Here is an 18,343-nt window from a genome sequence, read left to right on the forward strand (position 1 = left end):
GAGGACTGCCTGTAATAATTTCAGCCGTTGCAAGAAGATGCATAAGACTCTGCTGTAGCTACAGGTAGTCCTCGACTTTTGACCACAATTGAGCCCCAAGTTTTATTTTACAACTTTCCTTGCCGCAGTTGTTCAGTGAATCCCTGCAGTTGTTAAGTTAGCAACACAATTGTTAAGTGAATCTGGTTTCCCCATTGACTTTGTTTGTCAGAAGGTCGCCAAAGGGGATCACATGACTCCGGTACGCTACGACGTGTCATAAATATGAGTCTGTCTAAAATTTGATCACGTGACCCCCAGGACACAGCGACGGTCATACATATGAGTCAGTGGCCAAGCATCCGAATGTAAGTTACGTGACTGGGGGGGGGGATGGTGCAACGGTCTTCAGGGTGAAAAATGGTCCTAGGTCACTTTTTCCAGTGCCGTTGTGTAACTTTTAAAAGGTCGCTAAATGAACTGTTGGAAGTCCAGGGCTGCCTCTATAGGCTTTCAACCTGAAGGTTTATTCTTGGTTTTGTGTCATCTGTTTTAGGACGTGGGTCTCTTGGAATATCAGCACCATCCTCGAGAATACCCTTCCCACCTGCCTCCGGGGTCTCTCTTAAACCCCCAACGTCGGAGACCCTCCTTGTTATCCGAATTTCAGCCAGGAAATGAAAGGTAAGATGGGATGCTTTCGATGTTCCAACAGGTTTTTGGAAGCTCTCTTTTAACATTAAAGGTGGCCTTACGGTTTGCCTTGGTAGAATGAGCCTAAAAAAAAGAAAGAATAAGATTTAAAATAGATGGGATTGGTGCTCCTTGACCCGATCTTTTTTCCCCCTCTCCCCTGCAGATCGCAAGAGACCCACGCTCGGACTGAGTCCCATCCGTATCTCTCCGATCTGAGCAAATCGTCGGAAATCGAGTTTATTGAGACCAAGAGGCCTCGGATGGAGCTGCTACAGGAGCCGCTGCTGAGGCCTCCGACTCTGCTCAGCCAGGGAGGAACAGAGGGCTTCTCCCGGGTAAGCTGGGAAGAGAAGATGTACAGGTAGTCCTTGACTTACAACAGTAATAGAGCCCACCCATGACGGTCATAAGTCTGAGAGAAGAGAATGATTGAAGCTCAGGGTTGAACTGGGGGGGTCCTCGGTGTTCTCGGAGCTGGGTGGTTTTCTTGCAGACGTTTCATGACCCAACTAGGTAACATCCTCAGTGCTAGGAAGGTGTGGGGTTTGTGGAGAGGAGGAGGGGAGGACTGAAGTTCTTGACGCTCTCTGAGCTTGGTGGTTTTCTTGTGGAACTTTGTGACCCAACTAGGTAACATCATCAGTGCTAGAAGCTGGTGGGGTTTGCTCTCTGTTTACGTATGGTTTGCCCTGTCAGTGTTGGGAGTATTCCTGGTGGTTCCTTGATAGAGCTGTTGTTTACTGTTTGATGGGTTGTTTGAGTTAGTTAGGGACGCGGTGGCTCAGTGGGTTAGGACGCTGAGCCTGTCGATCAGATGGTTGGCAGTTTGGCGGGTCAAATCCCGAGTGCCGCGTAACAGAGTGAGCGCCTGTTACTCGCCCCAGCTTCTGCCAACCTAGCAGTTTGAAAGCACGTACAACTGCAAGTAGAAAAATAGGGACCACTCCGGTGGGTAGGTAACAGCGTTCCGTGCGCCTTTGGCGTCTAGTCATGCCGGCCACAGGACCACGGAGACGTCCTCGGACAAGCGCTGGCTCTCTTCGGCTTTGAAACGGAGATGAGCACCGGCCCCTAGAGTTGGAAACGACTAGCACGCATGTGCGGGGGAACCTTTACGTTTACTTGAGTTAGTAGTTGGTCATGCTTCAACTTGGGAAGAAGCTGAGATAGCTAAATCTTCTGCTGTTGGAGGTGAAGGGCAGGGGGGTGAAATAGGTCATCTTCAGATGTTCAGAGACCTGCCAAAATGATGAAGAGGCTTGGCTCCTGGTGGATTCAAAGAAGGCAACCATTCCCGCCCCCCCCCGCCCCAGCCAGCTGTCTAAAGACAGGAAGTTGTGTTGTGAGGAGAGGATAAAGGTGGGGATCCTTCTGGAGGACACACAGGGAGTGACAGTTGCTGTTATGGAACAATGAAGGTCTTGTCTCCCTTCCCACTCCTTAGAAATAGAGATGGCCAACTTGGATGAGGTCTCCTGGTGGGAAGCAGATGTTTTGAGGGCCAGCCAGGCAGTTTCTCCCTGGTTTAAGGTTACAGATGGGAGTCATCTGGAGAAAGAAGGAGGGTGAGGAGGGAAGGACACTTTCCAAGTCAATAGGCCCAGATGAGATGCCTTGGCTGCATTCAGACAACGGAAGCTTTGGTGGTTCAAGAAGGGCATCCCGTGCATTTTCCTAGAGGTCTCCTAGACAGGTAAGAAAGAGCTTTCTTCTCCTATAGCTTCCGTTCCCCTTTTCAATTTGCAGGATCGAGGCATCACCGGTAAACTGGAGCCCGTTTCTCCCATTACCTCTTCCCATCCTGACTCGGAACTGGATTTACTCCCGTCCCGGCTCTCGAAGGAGGAGCTGATCCAGAACATGGACCGTGTGGACCGAGAGATCACCATGGTGGAACAGCAGATTTCCAAGTTGAAAAAAAAGCAGGTAACAAGACACCACCACCCCCTTTCCCCCCCAAGCCGACATTTACAGAAATCGGTTGAGACTTTTTCATCCAGATTTCAACCCGAGAAGGTCAAAAGTGGAGCCAGTCAGAGACACAGATCCATTTTGATCGGGTTCTAGGTGCGACTAGATCATTTCCTTTTGCCAGGGAGAACATGGGGCCCTCATAGCATGATGCAGGAGGGTGTGGCAGGGAGACAAATCAGGAGCATCAGGTAGAAACAGCATCAAAATCTGGATTTTTCCCAGGATTGGGCTGAATGACAGCAGCGTATATGTATATGATCACACATATACAGTTAGTCCTCGAATGATGGCTATAATTTTGGCTATTAAGTGAGTTATCACATGACCGGCTCTGATTTTTATGACCATTTTTGCCGTGGTCTTTCCCAGTTGGGAACTTTGCTTGGAGGAAGCCAGTCAGGGAAAGTTGCAAATTACATAGGTGTGTGTGTGTGTGTGTGTGTGTGTGTGTGTGTGTGTGTGTGATGGTTGGAACTTGGGTGGGTCGTAAGTCCCTTTTTCCAAGGCTGTCGTAACTTGGAACCATCCTGAAATGAACAACTGTTAAGTCGAGCATTGCCTGTATGGGCAATTTGTAGGGAGGCAACTCAGGCCTTCGAGGGGGTGCTGGTCTCTGTGAGAGGGTCTTCCTTATTTTCGATTTCTCCTATTCTTCTGCAGCAACAGCTGGAGGAAGAAGCAGCCAAACCTCTGGAGCCTGAGAAATCCCTCTCTCCCCCACCGCTGGAGTCGAAGCACCGCAGCCTGGTCCAGATCATCTACGATGAGAATCGGGTGAGCGCAGCTTCGGAGCCGTCTTTTCCACCAGGTTTAGGGTTTTGAAAGCGGCGCCTCGTTCCCGGTTAAAGCTTGCGGGCCCCCTTTGGTCTCTGGGAGGCCCCCACCAGGAGAAGAGGGAGGGACAGGATGGGTGGAGAAATGGAGGGTGGGTGGGTGAAGGGAGGGTGGGAGGGATAGGCTGTATAGATGGATGAATGGATGGATGGACAGAAGACAGACAGGCAGTTGGATGGAGATGGAAAGAGGGAGAGATGGAGAGAGAAAGATAAAGATGGAGAGAGAGAGAAAGAGAGAGAGAGAGAGAGAGAGAGAGAGAGAGAAATTCCTTTCGTTTGTGGGGCTGTCCAGACTTATTTCTCAGGGACTGAAAATGCCTCCCTTGGGAGAGCCACAAACTCCTGGGTGGTTTTTCCTACTCACTGTTGTGAGTTTGCAACACACACACACACACACACACACACACCATCAGTGGGATCACAAGAGACTAGAAAGGGAAACATAGGGGAAAGGATCTCTTTCTCCCCACTTGTTGACTCTAACTGGGGTATTACAGAGTCTTTAAACACACGGCTTGGTTCCCATGATGGAGGGGATGTCAGGGACCCTTACCCCCGCCCTGGGAGAATAACTCGGGTACCTGAAAAAATGGCGACTCATTTGACTGGGTTGGGGTCGATTATGTGCTCTCAAGAGTGCCTGGATCCAGGTCCCTTCCCTGAAGACCCCCACAGTGTGGTTGTCCTAAAGGTGCTTTTTCAAATGCAGCTGGACTTAATTGGCTTTTTTTAAAAATTCCATTTATATCCAGCCCTTCTCCGAAGACTCAGGGCAGCTTACAAGCTTAGCAGTAGCCTTCATTCTATGTATATGCCTGCTTATTAGGGCTTTCACACACAAACACCTCCCAAGCGGCATTATTACAAAGTCAGCTTAATTGCCCCCAGCAATCTGGGTCCTCATTTTACCTACCTGGGAAGGATGGAAGGCTGAGTCAACCTTGAGCCTGGTGGGTTGCGAACCTGCACTAATGGCAGGCAGCTGGTGTTACTAAAGGAGGCATTAGCCCACTGCTCCACCGAGGCTCTTTCCAGAAAGCTTCTTCAGTTTTAACTGAAAGGTGGGGAACTCAGGATTCTTCAGTTAGAATCCTCTTGGATGAGAAGCAAAATGTCTTCAAGGAAAAAAAAAACCAAGAAAGTTTAGTGGCCTCTTGAAAAAAAAAGCACCTTGGGACAACCAGGACCTGGGTGACTGAGAATCTCCATACACCCCCCAGCGTGGGATTTGCTGTCCTGACAAACAACAGCTGTGCAGGTTTGCAGACTCTCCTCCGAGCCCCAGTTGAACATGGCGCTTGTCTTCCATGCATTAAAAAGGTAAAGGTCAAGGTTCCCCCGCACATGCGCGCTAGTCGTTTCCGACTCTAGGGGCTCATCTCCGTTTCAAAGCCGAAGAGCCAGCGCTTGTCCGAGGACGTCTCCGTGGTCCTGTGGCCGGCATGACTGGACACCAAAGGTGCACGGAACGCTGTTACCTTCCCACCGTAGTGGTCCCTATTTTTCTACTTGCATTTTTACGTGCTTTCGAACTGCCAGGTTGGCAGAAGCTGGGACGAGTAACAGGCGCTCACTCTGTTACGCAGCACTCGGGATTCGACCCGCCAAACTGCCGACCTTCTGATCGACAAGCTCAGCGTCCTAACCCACTGAGCCACCCCATTATGTCCCCTTCCATGCATTACATCGCAACAATATAAAAAACCTGTTGAGATTCTAGGAAGAGTGAAGAGAAGAGCAACAAAGATGATCAGGGGACTGGAGGCTAAAACATATAAGGAACGGTTGCTGGAACAGGGGTGGCATGATAGCAGCGTTCCAATATCTCAGGGGCTGCCCCCAAAGAAGAGGGAGTCAAGCTATTCTCCAAAGCACCTGAAGGCAGGACAAGAAGCAACGGATGGAAACTCATCAAGGAGAGAAGCAACCTAGATCTAAGGAACTAAGGAGAAACTTCTTGACAGTTAGAACAATTAATCAGTGTAACAATTTATCTCCAGAAGTTGTGAATGCTCCAACGCTGGAAGTTTTTAAGAAGAGACTGGCCAGCCATTTGTCTGAAATGGTACAGGGTTTCCTGCCTGAGCAGGGGGTTGGACTAGATGACCTCCAAGGTCCCTTCCAGCTCTCTTATTCTGTATTCTGTACACATGTTCTTCTGCATTGCAAAACGAACCTGGCAAGGACCAGCGGGTTATTTTTCATCCGTCCCCGAAGCACTGCATTTGTTCCTGGCCTCGATCACTCGCTTGCCTCGGAGCAAACGCCTGTCAGCTTCCCTTTTTGGGAGTTGACCTCATCCTTCTCCCGCTGCTGGTGCTTCTCTCTCTCTCTCTCTCTCTCTCTCTCTCTCTCTCTCTCTCTCTCTCTCTGTCTCTCTCTCTCTGTCTCTCTTTCTCCCCCTCCCTCCTTCCCTCCCTCCCTCTCCCTCCCTCTCTCTTTCTCTCTCCCCCTCCCTCTCTCCCTCTCTCTCTTCCTCCCCCTCCCTCTCTTTTTATTTCTCCCCCTTTCTCCCTCTCTCTCTCTCTCCCTCTCTCTCTCTCTCTCTTTTTCTCTCTCTCCCTTTCCCCCCCCCCCGCCCAGTTTTTCCTCTCCGGTGCTCGCAGCCGCGGAGTTCAAGCGAGGACAGCCACTGCAGCATCGCTACTGCAGCTGCCCCCCTCCTTTTTCTGCACTTCTGCTGTGTCAAGAAAAATAAAGGGAAGGAGAGAAAGAGGCAATTAAAAGGCGGGTTGCCGGGTTTTTTCGGAGGCACAAAGGCGTCTGCTCCGGGGGTTTGCAGTAATAACAGAGCTGGAGGGGAACCTCGGAGGTCCTCTAGTCTAGTCTTGGCCAAGCAGGAGACCTTGTACAGTTGCAGTAGGTTTTACAGACGTTCACAGATATTTTTTGAGACTCACAGAGACGATTCTTGGTGTGCTTGTCGTGTGTGGTGATGAGAAAGCAAGCAGAGTTCGCCTTTAGAACACAGAATAAGAGGATTGGAAGGGAGCCTGGAGGCCTTCTACTCCAGGGGTCCCCAACCCCCAGTCCAACCCCGCAGCATGCCAGCAACCGCTCCACACAAACAAGCAAAGTCCCCTCCGTGGATGCAGGCAGCACACAAAACCACGCACTCTTCCCCCCAAACCCCCCCCCCCAAGCAGGAGACCCTATACATTTCTGGACAAATGGCTGTTCCAGCCTCTTCTTGAAAACCTCCAATGTTGAAGCACCCATAACTTCTGAAGGCAGGAGAGACTCTGCCCGTTTCCTGCTCAAGCGCCCGCTGTACAGCTTTTACAGCCATTTGTTTAGCGACCGTCGGATGTTAACGATGCCACCGGAAAAAGTGACTCGCGACCGGTCCTCACGTTATGGCCGGCGGAGCATCCCCACGGTCACCCCAGCAAAATTTGGACGCTTGTCATTCCGCACGATGGGTTGGAGCCCATCAGGGGATCACGTGATCACCATTTGTGATATATTTACAATTCTAACTCTATTCTTTAATTTGTTTTAATTTATTTCAAATTTTTATTTTTAATTTACTGTACAGAGACCTTTAAGTTCTGTTGTTGTTAGCCGCCCTGAGTCCCTTGGGAGATAGGGCGGGATATAAATCCCATTAATAAATAAATAAATAAATAAATAAATTTGCGACCTTCCCAGCCGGTTTCCAAGTCGAGGAGGGGAAGCGAGGTTTGCTTAATGACCGTGCGATTTCTCTTAACGACGACCCAAAAAAAAAAAGGATTGTAAAATCCAGCTCGCTAGTCATCCGCCTTGCTTAGCAATAGAAATTCTGCTCCCAGCTGGTAAAGACTAGCTGTGTATCCTTTTTTTTAAAAAAAAAGAAAAGAAAAATAAAATAGAAAAACTCAATGGTGATGCAGCTCAGCCAGAAAAAAAGAGGCAGCCGTCTCTTGCTCGATGAGGCTGAATTTTAATTTGTTTTCTGCCTCTTTCCTTGTACATCTTTATTGCTGAACTGCCTATAAAATACAACCCTTGTAGGCTGAAAAATAGAAGCGGGAGCAGCCCCTCCCGTCCTTTTTTTTAAAAAAAACCAATTGCTGCAGGATACAGTGTGCATTGGCCAATTTATACATCTCTCAGAATCTTCTAGAACAGACATGTCAAACACAAGGCCCGGGGGCCAGATCTGGCCCGCGAAGTGGTTTCATGCGTCCCGCGAAGCCATCCTGGCAACAGTGAGGGAACGGCCCCCACTGCCTTGGCCCTGGCCCAGAGACCCTCCTTTTGCCAGAGACCCTCAGATCTGTCCCACTCCTACCCAGGCCCCCCCATGGGCACCCTTGATGCGAACGATGTAGAGCTGGCCACGCCCACCCAGTAGGCCATACGCACTCTAGCCACGCCCACCCAATAGGCCATACACACTCTAGCCACGCCCGCCCAGTAGGCCATACACACTAGCCACGCCCACCCAGTAGGACATACGCACTCTAGCCACGCCCACCCAGTAGGCCACACCCACCCGGCCCCCTGAGGGCAATCGCAATGCTGATGCGGCCCTCAATGAAATTGAGTTTGACACCCCTGTTCTAGAACATTTTCGGGGGGGCATGCATACAGATAGTCCTTGACTTAACGGCACTTTGTTTGGTGACAACTCGAGGTTACAATGGCACTGAAACAAGGGACCGTTTTTCACGCTTAACAACCGTTTGCAGCATCCCCCAGGGCCGTGTGATCAAAATTCAGACGCCTGGCAGCCGGCTCTTGTTTATGACCGCTCCAGCGTCCCTAGGATCACGTGATCCCCCCTTTTTTTGCGACCTTCTGACACGCCAAGTCAAGGGGGGAAGCCAGATTTGCTTAACAACCGGGTTAGTAGCTTACCAACTGCAGGGATTCACTTAAGAGCCGTGGCAAGAAAAGTCGCAAAATGGGGCAAAACTCACTTAAGAAATGTCTGGCTTAGCAACAGAAATTTTGGGCCCTGTTGCCATGAGCCAAGGGCTACCTGTGCTAAGAGTTCATTGGTCGTTGATTCGGGTCTGAGATCAGTAAGGAGAATCTGCAGATTTGGGGGCAGCTAGGGTCGCGGTGGCTCAGTGGGGTTAGGACGCTGAGCTTGTCGATCAGAAGGTCGGCAGTTTGGCGGGTCGAATCCCGAGTGCCACGTAACAGAGTGAGCGCCTGTTACTCGTCCCAGCTTCTGCCAACCTAGCAGTTCGAAAGCACGTAAAAATGCAAGTAAAATAGGGACCACTCCGGTGGGAAGGTAACAGCGTTCCGTGCGCCTTTGGCGTCTAGTCATGCCGGCCACATGACCACGGAGACGTCCTCGGACAAGCGCTGGCTCTTCGGCTTTGAGACGGAGATGAGCACCGGCCCCTAGAGTTGGAAACGACTATCACGCATGTGCGGGGGAACCTTTACCTTTACCTTTAGGAAGCTTGGAGTTGGGGAGAAATGGGTGGGACAGGCTGTACGTTGGAGGAGCTGCACGGGAGAGCACCGATGTGTAAATAGTCTCAGGTCTGCCACAGCCTGGCCAGAGAGTGCCAAGGAGAATTGGCACTCCATCCTGCCCGAAAATTGGTGGAAACATCCTCAGACTAGACAGACAGCTTGAGACCCTTTTTTAAAATAATTTTTTATTAAGAGATTGTAGACAGTATTAAAAGCAAGCATATGATGTTGAGAGGGAGGGAAGGGAGGAAGGAAGGAAGGGTGAGAGACAGGAAGGAGGGAGGAAGGAAGGAAGGAGAAAAAGGAGGGAGGGAGAACAGAAGAAGGAAAGAAGGAAAAGAAGAAAGGAGCGAGGAAGAAAAGGAAAGAAAGGAAGGAGGAGAGAAAAGAAGGAAAATAATAGAAGAAAGAAAAAAAAGAGAAAATATTTAGATTTAGATTTAGGCTATTATTTACCAGAGATGTATAAGTGTATTTACCAATTCTTCCTGAGGACTCCAAAGAGGCGAATAAGATGGGAATTCTCCGGAATTTTTGCCCAAAGCTGATCTACTCCCCAATTGTGCTTGGTGACTTTTCACTTTGGGGCAAACCAGTTGTACTTTATATTTGTGTAGCCTCAGTTTTTTGGCTTGCATGGTTTTGTGTGTGTGTGTGTGTGTGTGTGTGTGTGTGTGTGTGTGGCCAGTTTGCACTCCAGCTCTGGCATTTGGGGGAGGGGGGTAGAAGGAATCCTTGCAGAAATACAGGTAATCCTTGACTTACAACCATTCCTTTAGCGGCTGAAGTTAACGACAGTGAAAAATGGGACTTACGACCGTTTTTCACACTTAATGACTGTTGCAGAAACTCCCATGGTCACGCGATCAAAATTCAGGTGCTCGGTGAATGACTGGTGTGTGTGTGTGTGTGTGTGTGTGTGTGTGTGTGTGTGTGACGTGATCCCCTTTTGTGACTTCTGACAAGCAAAGTCGATGGGGAAAGCTGGGTTCCCGTCACAACAGTTGTAAAATGGAGCAAAACTCACTTAACAAGTTTGGGCTCAATTGTGGTTGTAAGTCAAGGGCTACTTGTGTGTGTTTTTGCGTGTCTGGAAATAAGCAAGGTTGCAGTCTCGGGCTGTAGACACGAAGAGCCAGGTGGCGCCCCCTTCTTCAATGCTAAGCATTGAAGGATGGATGGGGTGGATTTCTGGAGGGGCACCCAGCAGGGATCAGGCCAGGCTGTTTTGAGATGTTTAGCTAGCTAGCTTTTGGAGGGACGGAGGGAGGGACGGCGGTTCCAAACATCACTCCCGGCAGGCCATGCTGTGTCCTGAACAAAGTCCAGCCTCATCAGTTTTCTTGCAAACCAGGCTGACCTCAAGCACGATAATTACCTGCAGGTGAAAGGTGACCCTCCAGCTGGGGATCACACCTGCCTTCTGGCTGTGCAGTGAGCATCTGTCCACATGTGCTTTTGGCAATTCACGGGAGAAAAGCTTTGCTGCTTTGCATGGGGAGTTTTGAGCTTCTGGCGTTTCTGCATCCTGCCGGTGGGTAGGTGGGAGAACCTTGTGGGGGTCCTGGATGCTTGGCTCTTTTCTTGCAGGTGTTTGATTGCCCGAATGAAGAAAGATCATCATCATCAGCAGCAGCAGTGATGATGTTCCCTAGTTGGGCAATGAAACATCTGCAAGAAAACAACCAAGCTCAGAAAACAGCAAGGACCCCACAGTCCTCCTCCTCCTCCTCCTCCTCCTCCTCCACCTCCTCCTCCTCCTCCTCCTCCTCCTCCTCCTCCTCCTCCTCCTCTCTGCAAATCCCACTCCCTTCTATCCCTCCTGATGTTACCCAGACGGGTGATGAAACGTCTGCAAGAAAACCAAGCGCAGAGAGCACCAAGGACCCCACAGTCCTCCTCCTCCTCCTCTGCAAATCCCACTCCCTTCTATCCCTCCTGATGTTACCCAGGTGGGTGATGAAACGTCTGCAAGAGAACCACCAAGCCGAGAGAGCACCCTGAGCTACAAATCTTCTCCTTTGTCCTTTGCCTAAGACCACTGGGGAAAAAAAAAAACGTTCCTTCTAGGTAGGTGGGACATCCTGGTTTGTTGTGCCTATGTAAGCCAGATGCCCTCAGGTGCCTCTGAGCTGGCGCCCTGCAGTTCTGGCAGTTCTAGTTTTCTCTTCCTCCTCACCCCATTGTCAGAATTGGAGCCTGCAGACACAGCTGGGTAATGCAAGAACCGGCCACGGGGTGGTTCTCTGGTTGTGTAAATTATTCCCCAGGTAAAGCTCCTCCTCCTCTGGAGCTCTGCCTTGCGGCCTCAAGGGGTGGATCGTCCCCTTCAGAACAGGGGCCAAACTTTCATTTTTGCAGTCTCTTTTCCACTCTCGTTCCGGGGCTGCAAACGGAGGTTAGTATTGTTGAGTGAGTATAATGTGGTTTTCCTCTCTGGCTATTAAGCTACGGTACTCTGCAGGCCTTGTGTGTCCAGATCCAGGAGGGAGGACGAGATTGCATCCCTGTGGTTTTCCCAAAGCGGCTTTTTTTCAAGAGGCAACTGGACTTCCTTGTTTTTCTTTGAAGACCTTTTGCTTCTCATCCGAGAAGTTTCTACGGCTCTGACTGGATGGTGGGGAATGGGAGGACTTATACTCCTTGCAGACCGCTGGTCTTTTGCATCCTTTTAGAGAGTATTTAGGGACGCGGTGGCTCAGTGGGTTAGGACATTGAGCTTGTCGATCAGAAGGTCGGCAGTTTGGTGGATCAAATCCCGAGTGCCGCGTAGCAGAGTGAGCGCCTGTTACTCCCAGCTTCTGCCCACCTAGCAGTTCGAAAGCACGTAAAAATGCAAGTAGAAAAATAGGGACCACTGCGGTGGGAAGGTAACAGCGTGCCGGCCACATGACCACGGAGACGTCCTCGGACAAGCGCTGGCTCTTCGGCTTTGAAACGGAGATGAGCACCGGCCCCTAGAGTCGGAAACCACTAGCACGCATGTGCGGGGGAACCTTTACCTTTTTAGAGAGTATTTAGTAGGGACGCGGTGGCTCAGTGGGTTAGGACGCTGAGCTTGTCGATCAGAAGGTCGGCAGTCTGGCGGGTCGAATCCCAAGTGCTGCATAACAGAGTGAGCGCCTGTTACTCGTCCCAGCTTCTGCCAACCTAGCAGTTCGAAAGCACGTAAAAATGCAAGTAGAAAAATAGGTACCGCTCCGGTGGGAAGGTAACAGCGTTCCGTGCGCCTTTGGTGTCTAGTCATGCCGGCCACATGACCACGGAGACGTCCTCGGACAAGCACCGGCTCTTCGGCTTTGAAACGGAGATGAGCACCGGCCCCTAGAGTCGGAAACGATTAGCACGCACGTGTGGGGGAACCTTTACCTTTACCTTTAGAGAGTATTTGAGGCCAGTTGGTGTACCTGCGTCCTCGGGGTCACCTGAGCGGTGCAAATACAGTGAGGGGAAAAGGTATTAGATCCCTTGCTGATTTTGTACGTTTGCCCACTGACAAAGAAATGATCAGTGTATAATTTTAATGGCAGCTTTATTTTAACAGTGAGAGACAGAATAACAACAACAACAAAAATTCCAGAAAAACGCATTTCAAAAAAAGTTATAAATTGATTTGCATTTTAATGAGTGAAATAAGTATTTGATCCCCTATCCATCAGCAAGTAACCCTTTCTCCTGCTTGTAACCCCTTCTCCATCCATCCAAACCTCTCTCTCTGCCTCTCCCTCTCTCTGTGGAGGGAGGCTGGGGAGTGTGCGCGCATGCACAAGCGGTTTCTCCTCCTCCCTCCTATTTCCCCCCCCTCTCTGCTTTTAACTTTTTCTCCACCCTGGGGAAGGAGAAGGGTGAGGAAGGAAGGAAGCGTGCTTTAATTTGTCATCTCCGGCAACAGAGAAATTGGAGCTGGGATTTTGGAGTAGGCTGCTGGAGGGCTTGTGTGTGTGTGTGTGTGTGTGTGTGTGTGTGTAGAGGAAGCCACTTTTCATGCAGCAAAATAAAAAAAAAACTTCATTTTCTGTGCGTTTTCTCCCCACCACCCACTTCTCTCTCCATCCTTCCATTTGCAGAAGAAAGCAGAAGCTGCTCACCGGATCCTGGAAGGATTGGGACCCCAGGTGGAGTTGGTAAGTGGAGTTTTGCCTTCCCTCTTCCTTCTCTCTCTCTCTCTCTCTCTCTCTCTTTTCCCCTTCTTGTCTTGGACCCAAGATAGGGGATTTTCCTAGCTTGCAATTCCAGGTGTCTCTCCTGATCGGGAAGCCTTTGAAGGGCAGCCAAAGGCTTTCAGAGGAGAAGTTTGCACACTGGGACAGAGGGCAGAGCAGCCAGGAAGCTCATTCCCCTCCCCCTCCCCAGCCAACATTAGTTGATCATCATTTGTCTGGCCAGCCGCCAAGGCAGGAAGCCAAGCTGCTGTGGATAACGCTTTCCCGGGTTCACCTCAGAACACCTTTCTTGGGAAAATGGCCTTGCCAACCTGCTGGGCACCTGGCGGTGTGTTTTTTTTCCCCCCTTCCTGATTTGAATTGCAAATTGGGGCAAAGCAGAAGGAATAAGATTATCCTTAGGTTTTTTTTTCCCTTTCCCCCCCTCCCCAAGGTTGGCTTGGACGCCCACTCAACTTTGCAAAGGATAAAATAAAGGAGGGTTTGCAGGCTCCCTGCCTGGTTGCAGCGCAGGGGGAGAGGTGATGTTGCAGGGTGGCTGAGAGGGGGTGAAATGCCCGTGAGGTTTTTGACTAAAAGGGCATTGTTGGTTCAGCTTTATCCAGAAAGGGGTGTCCTGCATCATCTTTAGGGTACAGCATGTGTGGATGGAGCAGGGTCCAGGATCATCGGAGCACTGAGCCAGCTGGTACTTGGCCGTTGGTAGTTCTGAGCTTGTAACCCCTGTGGGGAAATTTACAGTAGAATAGAACAGGGATAGGCAACCTTGGCTCTTTTATGACTGGTGGACTTCAACTCCCAGAATTCCCCTCCCTTTTCCCTCAGAATGGCTGGCTCAGGAATTCTGGGAATTGAAGTCCACGAGTCATAAGAGAGCCAAGGTTGCCTACTCCTGGCCTAGGCCTAGGCCGCTTTATGATTCATGGACTTCAACTCCCAGAATTCCTGAGCCAGCCGTGCTGAGGGGAAAGAGAGAGGTTTCCAAGCTGAGCCACGCTGGCTCAGGAATTCTGGGAGTTGAAGTCCACGAGTCATAAAAGAGCCAAGTTTCCCCACCCCTGTAGAAGAATAGAATAATAACTTTATTGTCACTTTGAATGTACACTAATTGGCATGCATTAAAATGAAACGTCATTGCAATGGGGGATTTGCTGGGGATTATAACTATAATCATTCGCTTAGAGACTGTTCAAAGTTACAACGGCACGGAGAAAAGTGTCTTATGGCTGTTTTTCACACTGGCAGCATTTCCCGAGGGCACGTGCTCAGAATTCAGAAGCTTAGCATCTGGCGTGTACTTAGGCCAGCTGCAGCGTCCCGAGGTCGTGTGATCCCATTTTGCAGCCTTTTGATAAGCCACGTCAATGGGGAAGCCAGATTCGCTTAACAACCCTGTTAGTGACTTAAGGACGACAGTGATTCACGTAACAGTTGTGGCAAAGAATGTCGTAAAAATGGGGCGAAAAATCACTTAACAACTGTCCCACTGAGCGACAGAAATGTTGGATTCAGTTGTGGTGGTACGTTGAGGACTACCTGTGGAGGGTGTTTATTTTCAAACCCAGCTTGAGAGCTACTCCAGAGCAGGTTCGGCCAGGTGTGTTACTTACAACCAAGTTCCATTGTTAAGCAGAGAGGTTGACAATTAGAATAGAATAACAGAGTTGGAAGGGATCTTGGAGGTCATCTAATCCAACTGTCTGTCCAGGCAGGAGACCCTACACCAGAGGTCCCCAACCTTTTGGGCACCAGGGTCCAGTTCCATGGAGAAAGGTTTTTCCATGGACCGGAGAGTGCGTGGTTTTGTGTGCTGCCTGCATCCCATGGATGGGGCTCTTTGCTTGTTTGTGCGGACTGGTTGCTGGCATGCCATGGCCCGGTACCAGTCCATATGTTCTGTCCCAGCCTACATGAGTCTTTGTTATGCTCACAAGGAGAAACCCCTCCTCCAAGAAACAGGTAGGAACCGCAAGGAAAAAAACAACCTTTTTTATTCTCATAGACCTGAGTCAATGTCCAAGGCAAACAAACACAGTCCACAGAAACTAGTGGCAACCAGCCCCTCCCACACCTGTTATAATTCAGCCCAGGCGTGGCTTCCTAATGCCTTCTCCTTTGCCTTTGGAGCCGCCCCATTGCATCCCTCTGTCCTACTTGCTTCTCTTGCCGGTGCTTTTGTGCATCCTGGATTTGTCCCAACTGTTCTTCATCACTCTCCAACTCAGGCTCCCAGCACAGCTGTGTCTCAGCCTGAGCGCGAGTAGAGGGGCCAAGGCTCCTCATCCGACTGTAAGAGCCTTCCTCTGACTCTAATGTCACTCTGGGCCCCTCCTCCTCATCTGATTCCTCAGACTCAGCTGCCGGATCCACAGGCTGGCGAGAAATCACAACACCATGGACCGGGGTTTGGAGACCCCCTGTCCTACAATATTTTTAACAGATTGAATCACAGCTGCTTTCCCCACCACCACCATTGTTAAGTGACTCACTGCACTTGTTGGCTGAATCACACGGTCATTAAGTGAGTCCAACTTTCCCCCATTTTTTCTTAAATTGAACAGTTTTACAAAATTTTTAATAATAACCCCCCCTCCCCATCAACCCTCCCCCCTTCCCTCCCCCCCCCCCGGACTTCCCAAAGCAGAATACAGGGTATTACATATAGCAATCTTATGCAAACATATGCTAAATATCTATTACAACGTTAACAAACCTTCCACCCTTTAACTCCCTTGTAACAAAACTAAAGTAATTATAATAACACTTCTATAATTGTAAAAATTATTCATATGCTATTTGAAACTTTTTAGTCCCATATCTGTTCTGAATATAATCAATCCATCTTTCCCGTTCCAAAATATATTTTTCTTGTGACTGTTCTTTCAAATATGCTGAAACCTTTGCCATTTCAGCTACGTCAACTTTCCCCCATTGACTGCCTGTCAAAAGCCACTTGGGGCGATCACATGACATCCCGGGAATGCGGCGAACAACTACATACATGCTTGTTGTCAGGGTCCTGAAGAATGTCATGGGGATACTGCAATGGTCATAAGTGTGAGAACTGATTGGTCGTAAGTCACATTTTTTTAGTGCTGTTGAAACTTTGAACAGTCTCTAAATGAACAGTTGTAATTCAAGAGATACCCGTTTCTCCTGGGCTGGTCAGGGATGTAAAAGAAAATATAAACAGAAATGATTTAAATCTGCTTAAAAAACTACAGGGAGTCCTCGTTCGAAGTTACAGCGGTGCTGAAAAAGTGACTTACGACCATTTTTCACAGCGTTCTCTCAAAAGTCACGTGATTTACATTCGGATGCTTGACGCAACTGACTCATATCTATGACGGTCGCAGCATCCCGGGGGTCACATGATCCCCTTTTCTGACCTTCTGTCCATGGGGGAAGCCGGATTCACTTAACGACCGTGTTACTAATTTAACGACGGCAGCGATTGCCTTAACAAATGTGGTGAGAAATGTCATAAAATGGGACCAAACTCGTTTAACAGATGTCTCACTTAGCAACACAAATTTTGGGCTCCATTGTGGTTGTACGTTGAGGACTACCTGTACTGCTAGGCCTGATCAGAAAGCTTGCACGAAGAGCCGTGTCTCTTCTCCAAGTGGGGGAAAAACGCTCCAATTCACCCACACTGTCGTCCCCCATTAGACAATAGAATAGAATAGAGCTGGAAGGGAACTTGGAGGTCTTCTAGTCCATCCCCCTGCTCAAGCAGGAGAACCTGTACTATCTCAGACAAGGGACTGTCCAGCCTCTTCTTAAAAACCTCCAGTGATGGAGTGCCCACGATTTCTGGTGGCAAGCTGTTCCACTGGTTGATTGTCCTCACTGTCAGGAAGGTTCTCCTTAATTCCAGGTTGCTTCTTTCTTTGGTCAGTTTCCAACCATTGTTTCTCGTCCTGCCCTCTGGTGTTTTGGTGAATAACGTGACCCCCCTCTGTCTGGTGGCAGCCCCTCAGATACTGAAACACTGCTATCATTGTCTCCCCTATTTCTTCTTTTCTTTAGACTAGCCAGACCCAAGTCCTGCAGCCGTTCTTTGTATGTTTTAGTCTCCAGGCCTTGGATCATCTTAGTTGCTCTTCTCTGAATTTTTTCCAAACTCTCAACATCTTTTTTGTGATGTGGTGACCAAAACTGGATGCAGGATTCCAGGTGTGGTCTTACTCAGGTTTTATAAAGCGGTACTAATACTTCGCGTGATCTTGATTCTAGGCCTCTGTTTATGCAACCTTAGGATTGTGTTAGCTTTTTTGGCGGCTGCTGCAACCACTAGAGCAATCTAACGTGCAGACGTTAACTGAGTGTGTTGACCATCCAGGGTCCTTAAGAGGACACCAAGAAACGAAGGACCGACAGAAGTGTTTGTTCCTAAGGTGTCCTCTCTTCCAAAACATTTTGCCCCTTAAATGGAAAAATCGAAAAAGCGAGGTCTGTTTGTGAGAGGAAGGTCTAGATCCCTTTTGTTTGTTATTTTTCAAGAGGTTTCTGCACATGGAGAAGTTCACTGGCAGTGCAGCTGTGATTCATTTCCATATGACACTTCCGGTTGAGTAAGTCCTGGGTTGACCAAGCGTTGGAGGAGAAAAAAAGCAATTTACTAGAGAAAACCTCTTGGCCGACAGTGTTTGTCTTCTGCACAATTATCTACCATCACTACCCACCATATATATTAAATCACAGTTCCTATCATCTGTTCCACCACCCATAGGTCACATAGCTACAGCATACAAGGTGTGGAAAGCTTTCATCTCTGATCAGCAAGCAGGTCCTCCAGATCCAAATGATCCTAAAATGATTAAAGGCCTGGAGACTAAAACAGACGAAGAACAGCTGCAGGACTTGGGTTTGGCTAGTCTAAAGAAAAGAAGAAATAGGGGAGACGTGATGGCAGCGTTCCAGTATCTGAGGGGCTGCCACAAGACAGAGGGGGGGTCACGTTATTCTCCAAAGCACCAGAGGGAAGGACGAGAAACAATGGTTGGAAACTGATCAAAGAGAGAAGCAACCTGGAATTAAGGAGAAACTTCCTAATAGTGAGGACAATCAACCGGTGGAACAGCTTGCCACCAGAAATTGTGGACACTCCATCACTGGAGATTTTTAAGAAGAGGATAACAGTCATTTGTCTTTGATGGTATAGATTCTCCAGCTCAAGCAGGGGGCTGAACTAGAAGACCTCCAAGGTCCCTTCCTATCCTATCCTATCCTATCCTATCCTATCCTATCCTATCCTATCCTATCCTATCC

The 18,343-nt window shown here is 49.2% G+C and overlaps 1 protein-coding gene across 1 annotated transcript in view; it reads left to right on the forward strand.

The window, feature by feature from the left end:
• Window positions 1-18,343, forward strand: part of NCOR2 (nuclear receptor corepressor 2) — a 189,592-nt gene that overhangs the window by 44,102 nt on the left and 127,147 nt on the right. Inside the window, 5 exon segments of the mRNA XM_083373217.1 lie at window positions 536-663; window positions 839-1,010; window positions 2,422-2,601; window positions 3,310-3,423; window positions 12,974-13,030. Of these exon segments, the coding sequence (XP_083229343.1) occupies window positions 536-663; window positions 839-1,010; window positions 2,422-2,601; window positions 3,310-3,423; window positions 12,974-13,030 (651 nt within the window).

Source organism: Vipera ursinii (assembly GCF_947247035.1).
Source record: "Vipera ursinii genome assembly, chromosome: 14".
Lineage (NCBI taxonomy): Eukaryota > Metazoa > Chordata > Lepidosauria > Squamata > Viperidae > Vipera > Vipera ursinii.